Raw genomic sequence first — 20,392 nt, 5'->3', positions numbered from 1 at the left:
CCAGGGTGAAGGAAATCTCTAAACAGACAGAAACATCCTCCCTCTCCCCACCAATTCCTCCCCTGCTGTTGCAATGCATTTAGCAAGCCACGTGCGCTGCTATTACACCCTATTGTCCTGCTCGCTGAAGGATGGGTCACAGGGACAGATTTGAGCAGCGTGCCTCCGAACAGGACAACAGACAACTTTGCATTTGAAGGGTTAAATATGCATGAGAGGCAAAACTGGGTGAGGGCAAGGGGGGTTTGGCCATTGTGTGATCCTCTTTCTAACCTCAAAGATACAAGAATACACGCACACTGTGCCCTCGAGTAACAGATGGGAGGATGTTAACGAAGGCGAACAGTGAGCTCCCCCAGCTCTCTTCTATCACCCTCACTGCTAAGGACAGCTGGGAGGCAGACATTCCTTCTTCTCAGCTTTCAGAGGAAAAACAAAAGAGTGTGTGAGACCCCTCCTACACACACGTGCATGTGTTCAAACACCCCCCCCGCCCCACTCCCTCCTAAAAAACTGTCAATGCAACTGTGGGCTGATCATATTTCAGTAGGCTGGGCCAGCCAGCCAGCAGAGTTATGAGTGCTGAGCCTGGAACATTTGTTGAAGGTGAAAGTCAGAGAGATAATTCCAACCCTGTTTACCAGGGCTGGCACGCTGATATGTTGGTAGTACCACAAAACAACTTCTAGAGCAAAAGCTACTTTATTTGGAGCAGTCAAACTGCAGAGAGCAGGACGACTTGTAACAGGATTTAGGATTCATGATCTGATTGATTTCTATAAGAAACAAAGAGGCAGGGGGGAAAAAAACATCAAAACCTGAGACAGTGTCCCACGCTTTGCATTATATCTCCAATGACTCAACAATGCAGTCACTGTTACAGCCCCCGCCCCCCTAATACAGTCCAACTGAACTTTGATAGAGCTGCTCTAGCAAGTCACCAAGAGGGTGAGCAAATGGCAGCAAGTGTACAACCTCTTAACACATGCAGGCTGCTCCGCTGAGAGAAGTGGAATGTCATTTGTTGTTAACAGTGGGTTCTTACATGCTCACATACTGCATGTTTAGTAGAAAGTGTAGGTTATTGCAGATTTCTGTCACCTCAAAATACACTAAAACTAAGTGGAGGGGAGGATGACGTACTTGCAAAAAGTAAGTGCAGATACTGCAAGTCTGCATACATTGTTGCTACAATTGCCATATTTTTTGAAAGATTGTACTGTCTATGAACTTTAAAACTGTTTTTTTTTAAAATTCAATTCAGTTTATGCAAGAAGAGTACAGCGCAAATTATTAAAACTTAATTTTAGCAGGTTAAAAATGCCATGATTAGCCAAAAAGCAATTTTTCATCTGTATTCCCCTTGCCTCAATGTTAAAGAAGTTTTTTTTTAAATCCATGATTGCTCTGGGTTTTAGAAACTGCCATTCCTTATGAATAGAGGTTTGAGCACATTAACAGTTGACCACACAAAACAGCAGCCAGCAATTCACACAATGGCGTGCATTAGCAAGCGAGACAGATGCTAAATGACTTGGATCTGAGGCAAAACAACTTGATCAGGACATCTCGATTCACTGGTTTTACTACGCCAGTTCTACTGAAATGAGCAGAAATGCTAGAATTAGCATCATTAGCTATCTGTATTTGGCAGTGACAACAAAACATTCCCAAGACCTAAAAAAAAAAAAAACTCCTGGAAAACCATCCATTTAGCCTCAAGTAAAAGCCAAACAAGCCATGTCAAGGCAAGTTTGACAAAGCTTCAAGTTGAGTCAACTTTACACAATAAATGTATTTAGTTAGGGAATTCAAAAGATTGTGGTAGACAAATGTAAAAAAAAAACTAAATGACTAGAATTTAGCTGTCAGGAGGAAGTCCATTGGGAGAGGTACCAACAAACTACTGTTTATCACCACGAGGAAGATACAAAGTACTGTTTGTATCATCGGCTAGACTTTCAACACAGTGAACAGATTGTGGATGGACACACAGATATCCACTCCCTCATCATCATCATCATCATCATCATCACAACAACAACATCCAAAGCCTAAATGGGCCTCCCGCTAGAATAAATTATGTAGGTGATGTTACAAACGGTAACAGTAACTTATAGCTGTGTGAGCATTTGAGAGTGTGAAAGTGAGCACAGCACAATAAACAATAAATAGTTGTTGACTTACACATACTAAAATAAATGTAACTTAGTAGTTGTCAAGTCTCAAGTCAACAAATATGTCACAAGTGATTTAAAAAAAGTGCAAAGTAAGTTAATCAAATTTGTGACTCAAGCCCAACGGACATCTACGGATAATAACAATGGCTTCGGCCCACACACACACAAGCTGTTAAAGATATCGTGTCTCAAAAAGCTGTTACTTAGTGCTGAAAGGATTAGCCTATCAACATGAAAAAAACTGTTTCAGTTATCTAACAATAAAAACACCATATAATTCTACATTTCTCAGTGTAAATTTGATTATTTTGGCGATTGGTAAGACTAACCCAGCAATTTAAAAACGATCTTTGGACTCTGGTAACAGGTTGTTTTTTTTAAATCTACAGACCTATACACATAGATATGACATACATACACACTTCTTATAAATCCTGACACAATTATCCAAATGGACTCCAGTGTAGCCTGTACAAAGACCGTCGCTATTTGGCTGCTGCGTTATACAGATGATGTAATAAGGACAGAGGGCATTAGAGTGGAGCTAAGCCAACTGGCCACTAAACAACTCAACACTCCATCATAATGGACCGGGTACAGTTTAAGATAAGGGACTAGACGGTACAAAACAAAAAAACAGGAACTAATCGGAGGTAGACAGGAAACATTGAATGTTAGACAGTAGAAACTGAATTCTGGCTGTGTCAAAAGGGTGGTGCAGAAACTGGGGAGGCCCTGCTATAAGTGAGTAGCAACCTCAAGCGTACAAGTCAGCAACTAAGCACAAAACTGAAGGAAGGTGTTAAACCCCTGATAGCTCCAGGGGTGCTGTTCTGACCCAACCTATATGCTCTGAATTCCCTCAGGAGGAAGATCAACTAAGAATCATGGGTTGTGGAGTGTCATTCTCTCTCTTCCCCTGCATCTTTTGAAGCAGAGGCGGCCTGAAAATAAGACAGCGATGATGAAGCCATATCTGCTGAAATGCAGTCAGTTAAGGAGAAACAGCTGTACACCATCTCCACCCATGACAACAAGCAACATGAATGCAGCAAGATAGCACATGCATAGCCCAGCCTTTCCACTCAGCTCATAATCAGCAATTCTGCCAGATCAAGTGTTTTACTTTGTTTTGCAGTCTGAGACTGTGTTTGAAGAACCTACATCTTCCTCTTTTAGTGAACTAGTAGAAGTTTTGGTCTGTGTCTGACAGAGCTACAGTTGGACGTAAACTTAGATTAGGGGTTGTGGATGATGCAGTACAGTATTGCCCCATTTTCAATGTCTCGCTAAAGCTGTGGCATGTTGAGGCATGTCCCTGTTCCACTCTGTTCAATGTGCATTCCCAGCGGGAGATAACCACGCTGACTGACGGCAACATTTCGGTCCAAACATGACAGTTGCCGCCCTCAGCTGAGCTGTTGTGGTGATAAACGGATGGTCGTCCAGGCGGCTAAAGAGAAAGCACTGTTCAAAAGAAGTACGTCTTATACACAGCTTTTAGTTCTTTAGTAGCTGCTGTCTAACCTAAGAATTTCTGTGGCTTGGAGTTGTCATTGCTGTGTTAAGGTGGAGCTAATGCAAACCAAACATTGAATGCTGCTGCTTCACATTAAAAGCATAACAACCGCTAGAAAACTTTATTGTGAAGCACCTACAGGCGCAACTCTATTTGTCACCAAGGTTAGCAAACAACTGCTATCTCCATGGTTTATAATCAATATTTGGGATGTTTCTCTGCATTTATGTCCAGTTTTAAATATTCCTATTTGAAATCAAGGGAAAAATGGTAAAAGCCACAGAAAACTGGTTAAATGAATAAACCGCAAGCCTTTAACTTGTCATAAAGATAACAGCCCTTCCATACAGGTTCATAAAAGACACAATGCTGTACCAGCGTCATGACATGGTTGCGTGGATGTCTCAACCAGTTGGCAAATTCACCATGTGTGTAGGATGCTCGGTGCTTTATGGGTAAGCTGATGAACTTGTTTGAACAGGATGAGGCTGTTGACTAACGGTGCAACAAAAAAATCGTCCCACACTGTTTCAGTGGGCCTGAAAAACACACATCAAAGAGGAGGGAAAAAAAGGCAAGACGGATGTAGAAAAAAGGAGACAGAACCGTTTGAAAAAGAAGAAATTTAAAAGAGAAAGATCAAAATACTATGTTATACTTTGGAAAGATTTTCAGGAGACAGCTTGATACTGGAAAAAAGTATATACTAAACATAGGTACAAAGATGATCGAAAACAGAATGAAAGCAAAGAAAAACATGAATAAAAGACTTAATGAAAGAACAGAAGCAATGGCAACAGAAGACAGGAGAGGCTGGGGGATATATTTAGCAGCTCATTAGTCAGAGATGTCCTCTACTCAGCAGGCTGGTCCCTCAGATGAGGCCCTTTGGAAATCATTACGACTGCCTGCTGCTTCAGACAACCACACACATTTCACAGGAAAACAATTTACAAACTGCCTCTCCTCTCCCCGGCCTTAATGTAGCTTCAAAATAATCCTGAAGTTCTGTAGAGAGGCCAAAAAAACAACGCTTTAATCAACGCTACATTGTGTTTTTAAAAATAATAACTCTGTAGGTTTCAACATTAAATCCACTGCATTAGCATGACAAATAACCAGTAACATCTTATAAATGCTCCATATATCTCAAACTTGTTTTGTGTGTTATCAGATTTAACTATTGCTGCGCCTGGTGCTGCCAGTGCCACCACTTCCTGCTTTCAACATTCATTAACCTTTACTATACACCACCTGTCATCAGCGGAGAAATAACAAGATGGTGATCAGCACACTGCACACACAAAACGGCAAACGCAAACATCTGGATCAGAAGAAAGGTTTGAAACTAAGACACCCAAAACGCTAGAAATGAGAGTCAAAAAATTAAAATAACCTATGCCTATGATAAGCATAGTGTTCGTAAGTGAAGTGGCAGCACTGTGTGTGGCCATCTAGGCTCTTTACCAAGTAATTGAGCTGTCTGCTCAATGGTCTTGCGTCGCCTGTCCGCACTGAAGTATCTGTTTCTATAGAGTATTTCTTTGTGTGGCGAGGCGTTTAAAGTTTTAAGTTAGGGCTTGATTGGGTGGGAGAGCTGTCAAATGACACAGGCTGAGAGCAGAGAGTGATGGCTCAAGTGATTAACACACAGGTAATGAAAAAGAAAGGCTGATAGATTCGACCAGACTGCTACTAATGAGTCTTACCTGGCTAATGGCTGCAGCCTTAAAGAGAGAGAGTGAGACAGAAGAAGAAAAGACACACACGCACAACACACACACACACACACACACACACACACACACCAGTTAACAGTCTTAATTGCAGACTGGTGATCTAGTGGAGCTGCAGCTTGCTGTGGTTTGGCCTGTGGCTTCCAACACCCCCCTACAAGCCCTCTTTGTTCTCGCATTTCAGAAAGGAGTTCGGAGCCAGCGTAGTGCTTTACTCCTGCCTGCCTGTGAACCGCCTTGCTAACAGGACTTCAGGGGACTATTGTGAACAGTTAATTGCACAGGAACAATTGTTTCCCCCTTTGGGCTGCACTGTTTGTATACCCAGCCCATCTAGCAAACTTTCTGCGAGGGCTGGATACCAACAGTGTGGTCTTTCCACACACACACACGCACACGCACACACACACATGTGCACACGCACAAGTTTCAAAGACTACAGCTGTTTGAAGATGCCTGAAGTAGGACATGCTCATTCAGAAATGTTGCTCTGTGGTCAGAGCAGTGGCGCTATGCTAGCCACTGGAGTCTACTCTGTTCTTAAAAAAAAGGGAGTTGTCAAGTCTTTTTCCTTGAGCTTGAGAAAACATCTTCAAATCCTTGGGTTGGCCCTACACAGTGATGCAAGACCTGCCAAAACAAAGGCATCCGTCTTTGAGATAGGCCAGCATCGGGTGGAGAAAAATGTATTCAACTCAAGCCAAGAATGGACAACAATCGATTGTCAAAAACAAACACTAATCCCAGAGGAAATTAGAAAGGCAGCTCTCTGCTCCTTCTCTTGCTCTCCTCCCCCTGCTCTTGACTTTACCGTATGACTCCACTTTTCCTCCAGGCTGGGGGAAAAGCCATTTCCCGTTCTCACACATAAACACACATAAACGTCACCAACACACAGAGCACACAGTAGGCTTGTTTGTGGGAGGTTTCTGGTCCTCGCTGGCGCTTTCCTGAACAGCTTTAACTCAACTTTAAAAGACAATGGGTTTTTAGAGGGCACAGTTTATCTATTTAAGTGGACCCACAAGGATGGTCCGAATCTTTTTGCCGCTGTTTGAGCAGAAAACACGGCATGTGATCCATGTGAAGAGACCCTTTGATACTCCGAGTTCCAAACTTTACTCTGTCATTTCTGACTCGCTGTAGGTCCACTTCCTCTGAAACAAACCACAAAGGCTCACTGTAAGAAATTGACGCCATATGAGGAACTGAGCCCTAAGCAGCCAACATTAGTGGGATGTCAGATAGTCAAAAAAAAGACACGAACAAGTAATATTTGCACTATGCCGTGAAAATCCTCCAAACTGACGCCATTTATCTTTTGCATACGCAAAACCCAGAGTGCTGCTTTGTTGCTGTGGTCGTTTACTGGCATCCTGCTTGAAAGCAGAGGATGTTTTGTTTAGCACGTTGCTACTTTTGGAAGAATGTCCTGAATCATTAACACAAATGTAATCATACACAGTAATCACAAACACCAATGTGAGGCAGCCACTTACAGTAATTTGCTCAGCAGATACCCAACTAGTAATCTTGTTTACAATGAACGGCTGAACAACAAATTAAAAAAAGACATGGCTTTGACTGTGATTGGTTCTAAAAAATACCACGTCCCCAAAAGGCTTTGTGACCACTTCCTAACAGAGCGTATTAACAGGTACAAGAAATTGATGTCCTGACCTTTCTACAGAGAACATGAAGCCACCAATGTGGAAGCTCAAAGCTTTTCCTTTCTTTGTTAAAGACACCAAAAATGGGAGTAAAGAGTACCTCAACCGTTACTGTGTATCATCCTCTCTCTCCCGCTTACACCCCATTACTTATAGGTCAAATTTCCTAAAAGTATTATCCACAAAAAGACTCAAAGTGACACATGAACCATCATAGACAAACATAGAAAATTGATACAGGTCTGTTCTGTCTCTAGTGTTTAGAGCTCTAGGATGCAAATGATGTGCTGTATATTTTTTTAGTATCCATTTCTATTCATACAACACACTGGTATTTGTATGAGTCTGGAATGAGTGTCAGCAGTGATGACATTTCATATTCATGAAAACTTTCCAGAGCAATCTCTATCCCTGTAACAAAGGAGTGCCTATGTGCATTATGTATGCTGAGCAGGAGAGAGAGGGCAGCTGGTGAACAGAAGAACTAACAACACAATAACTTTAAAGCTTTAAAATGAGTACCTCACTTTTATGCTAATATTTCTAATTATAGATTTAATTTCATTCTCCTGTGCTGGGAATACTACAATTCATGGTTTGGCTGTTTTTGTATTGGAATTGCTGTTATGTCTTTTTATGTTTACATCATACACCCCCCTTTTTACTGCCCTGATTTATTTTCCCTTTTCTTCAGGACCTATTTGTCATCAATAAACATCATTAAAGTCATCTTTTTTCATGTGATCAAAACTATGATCATAAAAACAATCAAAACATTTTCTGTAACTGCTGTTGTCAAGGAGCTACGATTCAAAATCTTCCATTCTCAAAAAGTGGCCTGTGATGTGTGATTAAATATTTAAGTTACATACTACAGTGTCTGAATGGAAAATGCCCTTATCAGAAATCTTTAAAAAATTGTACTCAGACATCTTCTGGAAGGAGGAAGGGAAGGGACTTACATTATTTCAATATGGTTTTCCCGAGAAACCTGTGCAAAAGCCATTACCTGGTGTTATTAATATGTTTGAGCTTACATTCACTTGCAAGAGAGCAAATTCACACTATACACAGAGCTGTACACCATTTTGAAGAGCCAGAATTCTTGAACTGTGAGTCAGAATGAATACTGCCTTGTGCATTACAAGGAAGTAATTATGCTACAAATACACAGGTATGGCAACACCTAAAAATAACATTTGTATTGTCAGCTCATTTGAAGCACCACCTAGAGTTTTCCATTACATGCTTAAAACAAGTAAAGAAACTATGTAAAGATTTCTTAAAGAAGCTAATGAGACAGTAAGGTCTGGAAAGGTTTAGACCACACAGTTCATGAATTGTCACAAGCCTGAAAATAGTCCTTGTGGTGGAGTCTGTGGTGGAGTCCAAAGATCTTTTTCTCCTATTCCATCAGGTGAATGGCAAGGTGCAGTTGGATCATGGGTAATAAGAAGAAATTCTTGTCCCTATGTAATGCACCAACTGCCATGAATGTGGCTGATACAGGGTCTGTCTTTTGATAAACTGACTCGCAGGATTTTAGGGTATGACCTTCCTCATCCACACATAATCCGAGTATGGGGTAGGTTTGCACACATGCATGCATATACACACACAAATACAGTACACAGAGCACGTGGGCTGGGGATTTGAGGACGCATCTCCCTAGTATTGGTAGGCAGTGTACTGTATGTGTGTGAGTGTGTTGGATGCAGAACGTGAGCGTGACACCAGCCCCTCTAGGCTCAACATGAATCATGTGTATTACATAAGAGAGAGAGAGAGAGAATACACTTGGGATCAGCAGTGCCCTCCTCTTGCCCATCTCTCTCTCCCTCTATTCTGTCTGTTGCTATTGATCACACACATTCATTTATTTAAAAGGCAAATAAAGAAAGTTAAACATTTAAAGCTTTAGAAACATTCCAGAACCCCAAACCACCCCTCACACACAATTTACTTATTGACACAGTCTGCCTCCTCACTGTGGCAAGGACATCTGGTGGCTCATTTCACAAGCTGGCTATGTGAGGGGAGTGAGCGTGCGCGCGCGTGTGTGTGTGTGTGTGTGTGTGTTTTGTGTGTAATGGGGTTCAGTAAGTACATGCCATTAACATTGTATTCCTTAAGAACAAAACAAAAGGATATAGGTCTTGTCTTAGGTCTCATAGTTCTTGTGGCTGCTCACTGATACCTGTGTTAACTACTGTATGCTTACTTTAACTTCCAAGTGTGGACCAAATCCCCCCCCCCCCACACACACACACACTAGAATACAATTAAATCAATCTGAAAACCTGATCTCAAGGTTGTTGTAGGGCAATAGCCAACGCTCACTAGCCGTGCTAAAAGCACTCAGAGGACGCTAAATGTCATGGCTGATTGAAACCTCATGACAGCAATGTGACCACAGCCAACATCATCTCTCAATGGCGGAGGAAAACGGTTGTGACTTATTAAGGCAGTGAATGGATCCACACAGTTGGTGGGATTGAGCTCTCAGCTGCAGCTCGGAGAGAGAGCAACCTGCACAACCCAAGGGTAAAGGAAGCAAATTTAATCTAACTGACCTGCAAGATGGGGGGGGGGGTAGCTTCAATCAATTCACAACAGACGGATGAAGAAGGCAGTTTAGTCAATGTGTATCATGTGGAAAAAAAGACAGAGAAATTTGTGGGTGTGTGTGTGTTCGCGTCTTACCTGATGCGTGACCATGAGGGAGCAGGGTGAAGAGGAGGAGAAGCGCGGAGGCAGCCAGCCTGTGGGCTAGAGCGGAGGAGGTGGAGGAAGAGGAAGAAGAAGAAGAAGAGGAGGACAGGGCTCTCGTCTGAAACGCTACCATTCCATCGCACATCTTTTCCTCCGGCAACCAGTGAGAGTCCTCTACGTCCTAACCTTTAGGGATAGAGAGAGGGGGGAGGGAGGACGCGGATTACTATCAACATTCAACAAGGATTATGTAACCAAAAGCAACCCAGAGAGACAGAAGGGAATGGAGAGAGAGCTAGAAAGACTGTAAGGCAAAGAGAGTGACAGAGAAAAGGCCTTCTCTGCACATCATCAAATACCAGTTGGAGTTGGTTCACTGATAAGAACAGCATGAATGAATGACTCTTCGTGTATTTCCTCTTCTCATACTTTGGTTCCTAAAAAGGTGCTGACGCAACAAGGCCATTGTCAGCCGTCTTTCCAAGTTTGGCCAACTGTGAGGGCATGTCAACCCTAGATTTTGCAATGTGTGAGGCACCGTCACTACTCGTCGACCCTGGTCGGTTTTTTGGCCAAATCAACATATTGCATTGCCGTTGGAGATGTTGATTAGGGAGAGGAACTAATCTGATTTTTGCTTGCTTTGAGTTAAACTAAATAGCCAAATAAAGTTGAAGGGGCGCACACAGAAGGCTCATTTCATCTGTTATCATACACATAGGGCTGTCAAAACTGGCCAAAATTTTTTTTGAAAACTAAACTAAGAAAAATAATGTCCTATACTGTAAGTTAATATAAAGACTGTAGACCTCTCTTCCTCTACATCGTGGTTGGTGCTAGACTAAGCAAGCTAAAACAGCTTAGCCACTACATTAGTAAAACATAACTTTTTAATTCCAAAACTTGTTACATTCTAGGAAAGCACAGTGCTATTGCCAGATCTGTGACAACTCTGCACGGCTCATTGTCTGTTACAAGTGTAACATGATGACATGTTGGGTGGAATTACAAACTACCCAGCCAGCAGCGGCGGGCCACTCTGCCCTCTGTTTCCCTATCGCAGGGAGACATTTATGCCAAGAGAACAGATGACAACCCAGAAGAAAGATAGCTCTGTGCTGCTGCTGACTAATTCAGGAGGGCAAACGCTGTTTTGTTTTATGTACAGTGTTATAGCAACGGTTTATATATCCGGTTTCCCTTTTTTGTACAACGAGTAGATTACTGCCGCCTGTTGGCATGTAGAGTTATTTCCTCTTTCGCAGGCGCAGAGCGTACATGCTAGTTGGCCATCGACGGCAGTCTTTGTGATGTGTTCAAATGCAAGTTTTTGGCCAGGGTTGGGAGGCGTGAGGCGACGCCAAAGTCCGCCTTTGTTGCCACTAGTTTTTTGCCATCTGCATTGTGTGTCAGCAACTTTAAAAAGCATCCTGCTATTTAAACTAACCCCCAGGCTGACAGACAGCAATTTCTAGCACGCTTTAAAAAAAAAAAAAAAAAAACACCAGTGGCGGCAGCAGCAGCAGCAGCAGCAGCAGGAGAATCCTCTGATCTCCCCTCGATCCCAACTTTTGGCTCTGCCACAAGATCTTACGTAATAAACCAGCCATTACAGTCTGCTGTAGATGACGTAACAGGGAAACAGACCCCTGTTGCTGAGGTAGAAGCATTAAGGAGAGAGAGGCGCTAAAACTGTGACTACAACTGCAACTTTTGCAAAAAATCCTGGTGGTCAGGAGAGGAGCTTGGCCAAGGAGCTGCATTTTATCATAGCTTCATTATTGAATAAGTAACATTTTAATTGGTTTATGGCTCCCCTGGGGATGGGCAGCATTCCCCTTTTCCCCAAAGTTAAGTTTTTGTTATGTTTTTTTTTAGTAAAATAAGTTTTTCCCTTTCCCCCTTTAAATGTCCCTAAAGTAACGTTTATTTGTACGGCGTTCCTCAAAAAGTATTTTTTAAAAAATTTTTTATAAGGGTGAATTACTTAAAATTGAATTTAAAAATGCCCACCACCACAGCTCAGCTGTGTCCCAAACCGGGGCCCTATGGGCCCCACTTTTGGGATTAGCCTGAGTTTGGGTGCATCATTTTTGAAGATAAATTCACTAGGGCCCACTTTTGAAAAAGTCATTTTTCTTTATTTCTCATTTTCTACTTTAAATTTATATCTGTTTTTAAATGTCCCGCAAAACAATTAAATCCTTCCTACAAGCACGTTTTTGTTGTTGGGGGTTTCAACGGAAAATACCTCATTACAAAAAAAGAGATGAGTGCACTAGGGTTGGCAATGTTTTTCCCAAAAGATCCGGGTGCAGTTTTTTGCATTTTTTTGGGGAACTAGCTTTTTTTGGGAACACACATCCTCAAGAGAGGGGGAGGGGCCCAAAAGTTACACAATCTGCTGAGCTAATTGGGTACAGAAGGGGAAGGGGTGCACTTAAAGGGCCGCGAATTTTTAAATTTTTGATCTGCTGCGTGGCCACTGGACTGCCACCGCCCCCATAAATACAGTTATGGGACATTCCCGGGGTTTTTTTTCTAACTGCCGTGCGTTTTCCCTTTGAGGGGTCCCTGCACTAGGCTACATTTTTAAAATTCCCAAAAATCCAAAATTTTCCAAAACAAGCAGCCCGGGCCGCCACCTCCTGCCACCTTTTTGGGGGCCCCCAAAAAAAGACGGGGAGGCAAAACCCGTGGGGAGAAATGACATAAGGGCCCCATTTGGGGAGGAAAAGTTTTTGGGGACTGGGATTGACCAAAGGGGGAGACATCCAAAAAAACCCCGCAGGGGCCGAGCCAAAAATTCGTCCATAGCCCATTCTCACTTTCCATGGGTTTGGGGTCAAGCATTGCGGGAAGGCCTGGGTTACCGAGAGGCCTACTTTAAATCAATAAAGTTTTTTTTGCCCCCGATTAATGTCCTAGAGATACCAAGAACGAACAAAAGTCACAGACAGGACAAAAAATCCCCGTTTTGGTTTTTAAAGGCCCTTGTTTGGGGTTAAATAAACCCCTTTGGGGTGGCCTTTTATAAACAAAGGGTAACCCCCCGGAAAAGCTGAGGGCAGCTTTTTGAACGCCCAGGAAAATCGCAAAAATAAAAATTAAGCAAATTTTTCTTATTCCTTTCCCCCACAAAGCGTCCCGAGAAAGGACAAAGTCATTAACCCGTGCAAGGGACCCACAAATACAAAAAATTCCAATTAGCTGGAACAAGATAGCTCGGAGCCTTAAAGGATTTTTTGCAGATCTTTTAATGCACTGAATGTATGCTTGTGCATGTAATTTTATTTTAAAAACCCAAACAGGCCCCCCCTTTTTTTAGCAAAACACAAAAAAACCCCTTTAAATTTGGATTCAACTTTCTAAACCCGGGCCCCGGGGTTTCCTGTTTTTAGACCTGCCGAAGAATTTACAGACCCAAAAGATCGAGGGGTGCACTGCTGCTGTTTTTAACCCTTTAAAGATTTTTTTTTTTTTGGGGTTTTTCCCGGAACAAAATCTTTTGTTAAAACCCCAAAAAAAACACTTTTTCTGCCCCCCACCGCATGAAGCCCTGTCCAAACGCCTTTCCCAAAACACCGTTTTTGGCCTCCATTGCCATTGCTGTACAGTCTACAGTCAAACAGGTTGTATTGAAGTCATGGTTGAAATTAGTATCATTGCCAAGTCATTCTAAATGGATGACAGTCAAGCCAGTATGACTACTCTCAGTCATATTAATGTCACTGGAATGGGACAGATGACATCATATGTATCTTATCACACTTAAAGCACCACCAGAATGTCTAGTGAAAGGAATACAAATACAAGCAAAAGTAACCTAGATCGACTTAACATATATGACTTTAAAAAAAAAACATGTCAGCTCATACCATATACTGTAATTCAGATGGAATGCAGGTTTAAAGTGCCCATGTTACAAAAAAAAAGAAAATCACCTTTTCTGAGATTTGGGGTGTTATTTTGTGTCTCTGGTGCTTCCACACGCATACAACTAATACACATACAAACTTTGAAAAGAAAAAAAACCTATCCATGCTGTTTTGAGTGAGATACGGTTTCGGAATGTCCTCTGAAAAAGATAGTATAGAAGTGAGATGTCTCACTCTGTAGCTAAAACAGAGACCCAAACACACAGGGTGAAAAGAGGATGTGCCGCAATGTGCGCTACAACCAAAATTTGGTGTTTTTTGAAAATGAAACCATGTAAACCTATTCTGGTACAACTTCAAAATACAATAATGAACCTCAAAATGAGAATAATATGGATGCTTTAAGGTACTTCCGCATATGCATCCCTTTGCTGATCTGGATGCTCTGTCCATTAATATACAGTCTATGGCTCAAACAAACAGATGTTGCAAGAAAGGCAAACACATACTTGGCTTCATATAAAAGGACACGGCAACTTCCTTGTTTCATAAGAGGAACAGAACAGGACAGTGGATTTGCTTAGCCTCTGTTTTATACAGTTGTAAACTGAGTATCTTGGGGTTTTTAACAGTTGGTTAAACAAACAAGTGAATTGAAGATGCAACCTACTCAAAACATTAACCAAAAATGTGAATAATTAGTTAGTAGTTAGTTGTAGAGGCCTAAATTACGTTGCAAAAAATGCCAATGCTATTTGTCAGATGGGGAAAAAACTAGGCAACTCTCCACTTCAGACACCAGTCAGACAACCAGCCAGCCAGCAGGCTGCTACCGCAGTTTTTCAGCTGCCCGAAGCTCCTGGAATGCAAAGGGAGCCAGGGAGAGCAGCAGCGCAGGCATGTGTCCGGGAACAGAGAGCACTCAGTGTGCCAAAGAAACAGCCGGGAGGAGATTTTCACCCGATAGGCCCCAATGCTACTGCTGCTGGTGGAGCCCGCCTGGGCCTGTGGAGGGAGCCCAGAGATGGGGCTCTGCATGGCAGCACAGAAAGGACCCTTTGTTAGGATATATCTAGTGTTAAGCCCCACAGCGTCCGAGCATACCTCTGTACTGCCGCAAGGAAGGGTACAGAAACAGTCAGAAACATGGAGAAGAGAAAAAAAGAGTGGAAAGAAAAGAGGGAGAAGATAAAACTGTACCAACACGGTTATACTCTGACAACGGGATTGAAGCCAAACACAGTGGTTTTTATTTCATCTTTACTGACAAGATGTTTCTCTAAGCTAATTTGTCTAACAGAAAGGGCCTCTGCTGCAGTCACACAATGGTTTTTAAATTGAGAACCAGTACATAACATTACATGTCATATAGCTGACGCTTTTATCCAAAGCGACCTCCAATTGCTATATATGTCAGAGGTCGTACGCCTCTGGAGCAACTAGGGGTTAAGTCTTGCTCAGGGGCACATTGGCTGGTGTATTGTAGTAGGAATCAAACCCAGGTCTCCAACTGCACCACCCCCATTAAAGCTGCCCATTGTATATGTGCTAGCTCCTCTGTGAATGTCAGTGTGTACAGGGTGTAAATATCTCAACAATGGGAGTAAAATGAGGGATCTTGACAAACAAATTAAGTTGAGGTTTGAATCTAGCCATAACTGTCCACCATAATAAGATGTCTTTAAATAGAACACCAAAACATTTGGTACTGTGGATCACTTCGAATTAAATGATTTAAAACATTATACAACATCAGGAAATAATGGAAGAAGACACATTCACTTGATACAATGTCACTAACAGTTGCCATCAAACATCTTGTTGGCTGAATTTTAGGGACAAAGTGGACAACATCCAACATCCTAACAACATCCTTATAAGTAAATGTGCTGTATTTATATATCGCTTTCCTAGTCTTAACGACTACTCAAAGCGCTTTTACATCATACAGGAAACATTCACCATTCACACACATTCCTACACTGTGGCCGAGGCTACCGTACAACACAGTTGGACACTCACACACATTCACAATCCGATGCGCAGCACCGGGGGCAACTCAGGGTTCAGTGTCTTGCCCAAGGACACTTCAACGTGGGACTGCAGGGCCAGGGATCGAACCACCAACCTTCCGATTGGCAGGCAACCGCTCTACCACTGAGCCACAGTTAAGTTAAGTCAGTTTTTAGATTTGGTTGCGGAACACTGTCCAGCTCGACAGAGTAGCAGGAGAATGTTCATTGAAAGTGGGTTTTATACTTGTGAGGAATAAAGTCACAGCAACTCTATTTCATTTTGTTAAAAAGAAGAAACAGCTCTCTGGGATAATAAATATACTTTAACATGTTATATATATATATATATATATATATATATATATATATATATATATATATATATATATATATCATCATTTATCACACTGATGTAAAAATCTAATTTAAATTCAATCTGACAATAATTTAGGAATAGCTACCACAGTATTAGTAGAGCAGTTTGGTGAATACGTTATCATTATCGTTTATCTCAACTCTCACAACAACATGTGGTGCTTAACACTGCAATATTGTTTCTTGTATCATGGCAACCGCACTTTAAAATACCTTTATTTGACGCCATTTTGTTTGCCTGTATTTCTTGTGTGTTTACTTGTTGTGTGTTTTTGTTTTTTGCTGTTATTGAAAAAATGCTGCTGCTGTGACAACAAATTGTCCCCGTCATGGGATGAATAAAGTATAATCTAATCTAAACGATTTGATCAAAACATTGGTTGGCCCTTTTAGACACAGCACGCCTAACACTACCTTCCTCTCCATGACGTCTGTCTCTCAAAATGTGACTGTCTGAGGTCTCTTAAAATGTATATTTCATCTTTGGTCTCCGTGATGTTGATAAACAACAGCTCACCTTTGGACTTCCCTGCCCTATGCTGTGGTTAAGAGTCATATCTTACCCTGCCCAGTTAACAAGAAACTCTTATTGGAGCATAAGGCCAGGAAGTGAGAAAATTACAGTGAAGGGAATATCTGAGCAACACAGAGCCTCAAAACTCAATAATACATTTCTGCAGCTGAATGAAACGTGGTCAACTGCCTTCATGGTAGCTCTAAAGCAGAGTCACACGCTGCGACACGTGCAACTGTACTGCGAGCTATTTAAACAAAGAGTGTGGTGGGCTGCTAGGACCACACACACCCACCCACACACACACACACACGACAAAAACAAAAGCAAAGCAAGGACATTCTAAAAAAAAAAAAGTAGCTACACTTACAATTGTTACAACGTAGGCTACACCATGACAAATTCTGTTCACATTACCATAATGTAACAATACAGTAACGCTACAGCTGTTAACGTTAAGAGACTGGACTAACTATAGCTACTCGAGCCGGTTTTCTTTGCTATTGTATCGCTAAGGACTTTGTCAAGCAAGGGTATGTTATCTGAAAAAACGTTAAAGCAACCTGGACACCTGTCAGAAATAACGTGTCCTAACTTTAACACGTAGCTTATCCTGTACAACCACGCATTTAACACCAGTCCTCCACCTTTCAAGTAAATATGATATTTTATAGCCTTACGCACATCATTCAAACCTGTTAATATCTGTCAAACATCTACTGACTGTGTATGTCATCCAGCTACCTCAGATATAAAAGCAACCTGTCGTATCAGTAACTCTGTATGTATGCCAGCACCATTTGCATTCCACTACTGTCCTACTGTTTACAATGTTCATCGAGTTGTTAGTCTAGTAGTCTACGTAGGCTATATGCACGTATGAATGCGTGCTAATATGTAAATACAGTTTTTATATTTACTTATCTGTACATAATAGTCAAATGTTTCCTGCCCTTTGTTGTTCTTGTTTTATGCCGTGGGCCCTATGTCTATTTATGTGAGAGCAACAAAAAGTCGTAATCAAATTCCTTGTATGTGTTTAACCTTAGCAAGGCTACTTAGCCACTCCGGTTTTTGTTCTTTTGGATTTTGCTCTCAACGGCCATAGAAATGGACATACGGCGAAAAACAACGACAACAAAGCTGAACATGGTAACGTATAGATCTTGGACCACTACACATATAGCCTAAGAATATAAAAAAATAGATATAGCTAAATACACATAAATTCACATGTACGTACATACGTAGCTACGTGCACACATCTAGACAAACTCAGGATTGTAAGAAGTAACGTTAATAGAAAAAGTGCAAATGGTGCTTGGAATAAAGCAAGCTTAATTAACATGACCGTACACTTGAGCTAGTTATAGCTAGGTGACAAACACAAAATTGACAACTCATTATTCCCCTTGACAAATTATTAAGTATTACCCCAACGTGGCCAACATCTTTCCTGTTTCCAATTTTACAATAAAATAAATACAACCGGGAGGAAAGAGAAAGACAAGAGATCTCGTAGTGGCCTAACGTTAAGTGTGCTTAGCTTACGAAAAACAGATGAGACTCACCAACTAAAGGTTACCAGCGGCGAGCCCTCCTCTCACTGCTTCATATCCGACGAATTAACGGTTGTATAAATGGATACACCCAAAACTAGAACGTGGCAAAATAATACCAAAAAAATTATAACGTTTTGAACGCCTAGTTCCGTCAGTAACGCTGCTGTTCCGTTGTTCCTTGTCCTCGGCTCGCCAGCTCTTTATTTTAGGTGAGCGGAAACCCTCGCTGTGAGAACTCTACCAGCTGCCTCGCTCTCGCGCGGTCTCCATGGCTACTTCGGTTAAAGGGCGGATCCTAATCGCTCAAGCCGACATAAGGCTCGACTTCATAATAAAAGCACATCATTTGGTGGGGAGACAAAGGAAAGTGACAAAAAAGAACAATATACTAGAAATCAGAACAATAGAAACTGCAAACGTCTCAACTATATACTAACAGTTCATGCATCGTGGTATATGTGTCATTTTAGATACATTCACTATTTAAATGTGCCGTAATATTGTGTGATTACCTGCAGAATGGATTGTCGGTCTTGGTTTCGCTTTAGTCTGTTTCCTGTTTTATTTTGTAACCTTCCTCTCATCGTGTGTCATGTCTTACTTTACTTTTGACTTTTGTGTTTTCAAGCCTATTTACCTCCACACCTGTGTACATGCATTATTGTCACCTATTTCCTCTTACCTGACTTTCTCCAGCTGCACTTCATTCCTTTCAACAGATTTGCTTGTATGTAGGTCATGTTTTTAGTTCAGTTTTTGTTGGATCCTTGGTTTTATTATGTTGAGTTGTAGCCACTACGTTCCATTTCTGGGATTGCTCCTTTGCTGCCGGAAATTCCGCCAGATTTCGCTCTTTTCGGCGGCTGTCTATTACAAACTTTGGTCTATTTCTGAGAACTATGGGTAACTGCTCCTCAGATCTCTGCAGGGGGAATCCAGACAGCTAGCTAGACTATCTGCCCAATCGGAGTTTTCTGTTGCATGACAAAAACAACGTTTGAACGTAGGCCTACACATGTTCCACCAAATTCCCTCCCTTGGCTATTTTACAGTGGAACCGTGGCTCTGTCCGGGCGCTCAGCACCGTTCACGACGATTGTGATTGGTTTAAAGAAATGCCAATAAACCATCACAGAATGTTGTATGGACTAGCCGGACACTCCGTTCAAAAATCGTTCTCCCACTGAAACAAGGTCTCATCACTCTAATCCCCAAACCTAACAAAGATCATCTTTTATGGATAAATGGAGACCAATTAATTTATAATTTGTACTGTTTATTGATCCCCAGCGGGGAAATTACAATTTACACTCTGGTTTTGTTAGTAATTACACGCACACACACACACACACACACACACACACACACAAACACACACGCACATGTTCAGGGCCTATTCATGCACAAATGGAGAGATGTCAGAGTGAGTGGGCTGCCAGCTGGACCAGCGCCCTGAGCAGTTAGGGGGGTACGGTGCCTTGCTCAAGAGCACCTGGCAGAGCCCAGGAGGTGAAGTGGCATCTCTCCAGATACCAATCCACACTCCGTACCTTGGATTACGAAGTATTACCTTATTATGTTACAATTATAAATTGCTGGCATTTGTCTATGCTAATCATCTGAATGAGGGATTATTACATATTGTTGATGAACGTCAATGAGCTTTCATCAGGGGTAAAAATACACATTATCATACCAGATTGCTATTAGACAGGCTTGATCATTGAGTCATCATTGATACTGATGCTTTTATTTTATTTATTGATTTTTATAAGGCATTTGATACTGCTGAACATACCTTTTTATTGCTTAGGTTTTGGAAATAACTTTTGTAAAATAATAAAGATGTTTTATTCTGACGTATATAGTTCTGTGTCCCTGAATCCTGGTATAACTCCCAGGTTTGAGGTGCTCCGCGGTATTAGGCAAGGGTGGCCGATTTCTCCCAAACTGTTTATTCTAGCCACCCAATCGCTTATCATGCTCATTAATCACATAGCAATGTTGACTCATTACAGTGTGTATATGCATCAGATCTAGGTCTACACTTAAATGTTGTTAAACACATAACATGATGAATGAATAGACAGGTGATGAACGTATGCAGTATGAGTATATTCCACTATGTAGTACTGCACTGTATTTCCCACAATGTCCATGCAGATAGTAGGTAGAACGAGTGAATGGAAATTTTGCTTTAATTCACTCAGAGGGAAAAAGGGAGATCTCTC

The 20,392-nt window shown here is 41.6% G+C and overlaps 1 protein-coding gene across 1 annotated transcript in view; it reads right to left on the bottom strand.

Annotated features, from left to right (window-relative positions):
- susd6 (sushi domain containing 6) overlaps positions 1–18,439 on the bottom strand; it is a 31,632-nt gene extending 13,193 nt beyond the window's left edge. Inside the window, exons 1-2 of the mRNA XM_032542653.1 lie at positions 18,171–18,439; positions 9,809–10,003 (exon numbers count right to left, since the gene is read on the bottom strand). Coding sequence (XP_032398544.1) covers positions 9,809–9,962 — 154 coding nt within the window. The 5' untranslated portion in view covers positions 9,963–10,003; positions 18,171–18,439. The remainder of the gene's footprint in view (positions 1–9,808; positions 10,004–18,170) is intronic.
- Positions 18,440–20,392: the final 1,953 nt, after the last annotated feature.

Source organism: Etheostoma spectabile, chromosome 18 (assembly GCF_008692095.1).
Source record: "Etheostoma spectabile isolate EspeVRDwgs_2016 chromosome 18, UIUC_Espe_1.0, whole genome shotgun sequence".
NCBI lineage: Eukaryota > Metazoa > Chordata > Actinopteri > Perciformes > Percidae > Etheostoma > Etheostoma spectabile.
The sequence above is the reverse complement of the archived record's forward strand: the minus strand, read 5'-3'. Positions and strand labels throughout refer to the sequence as shown.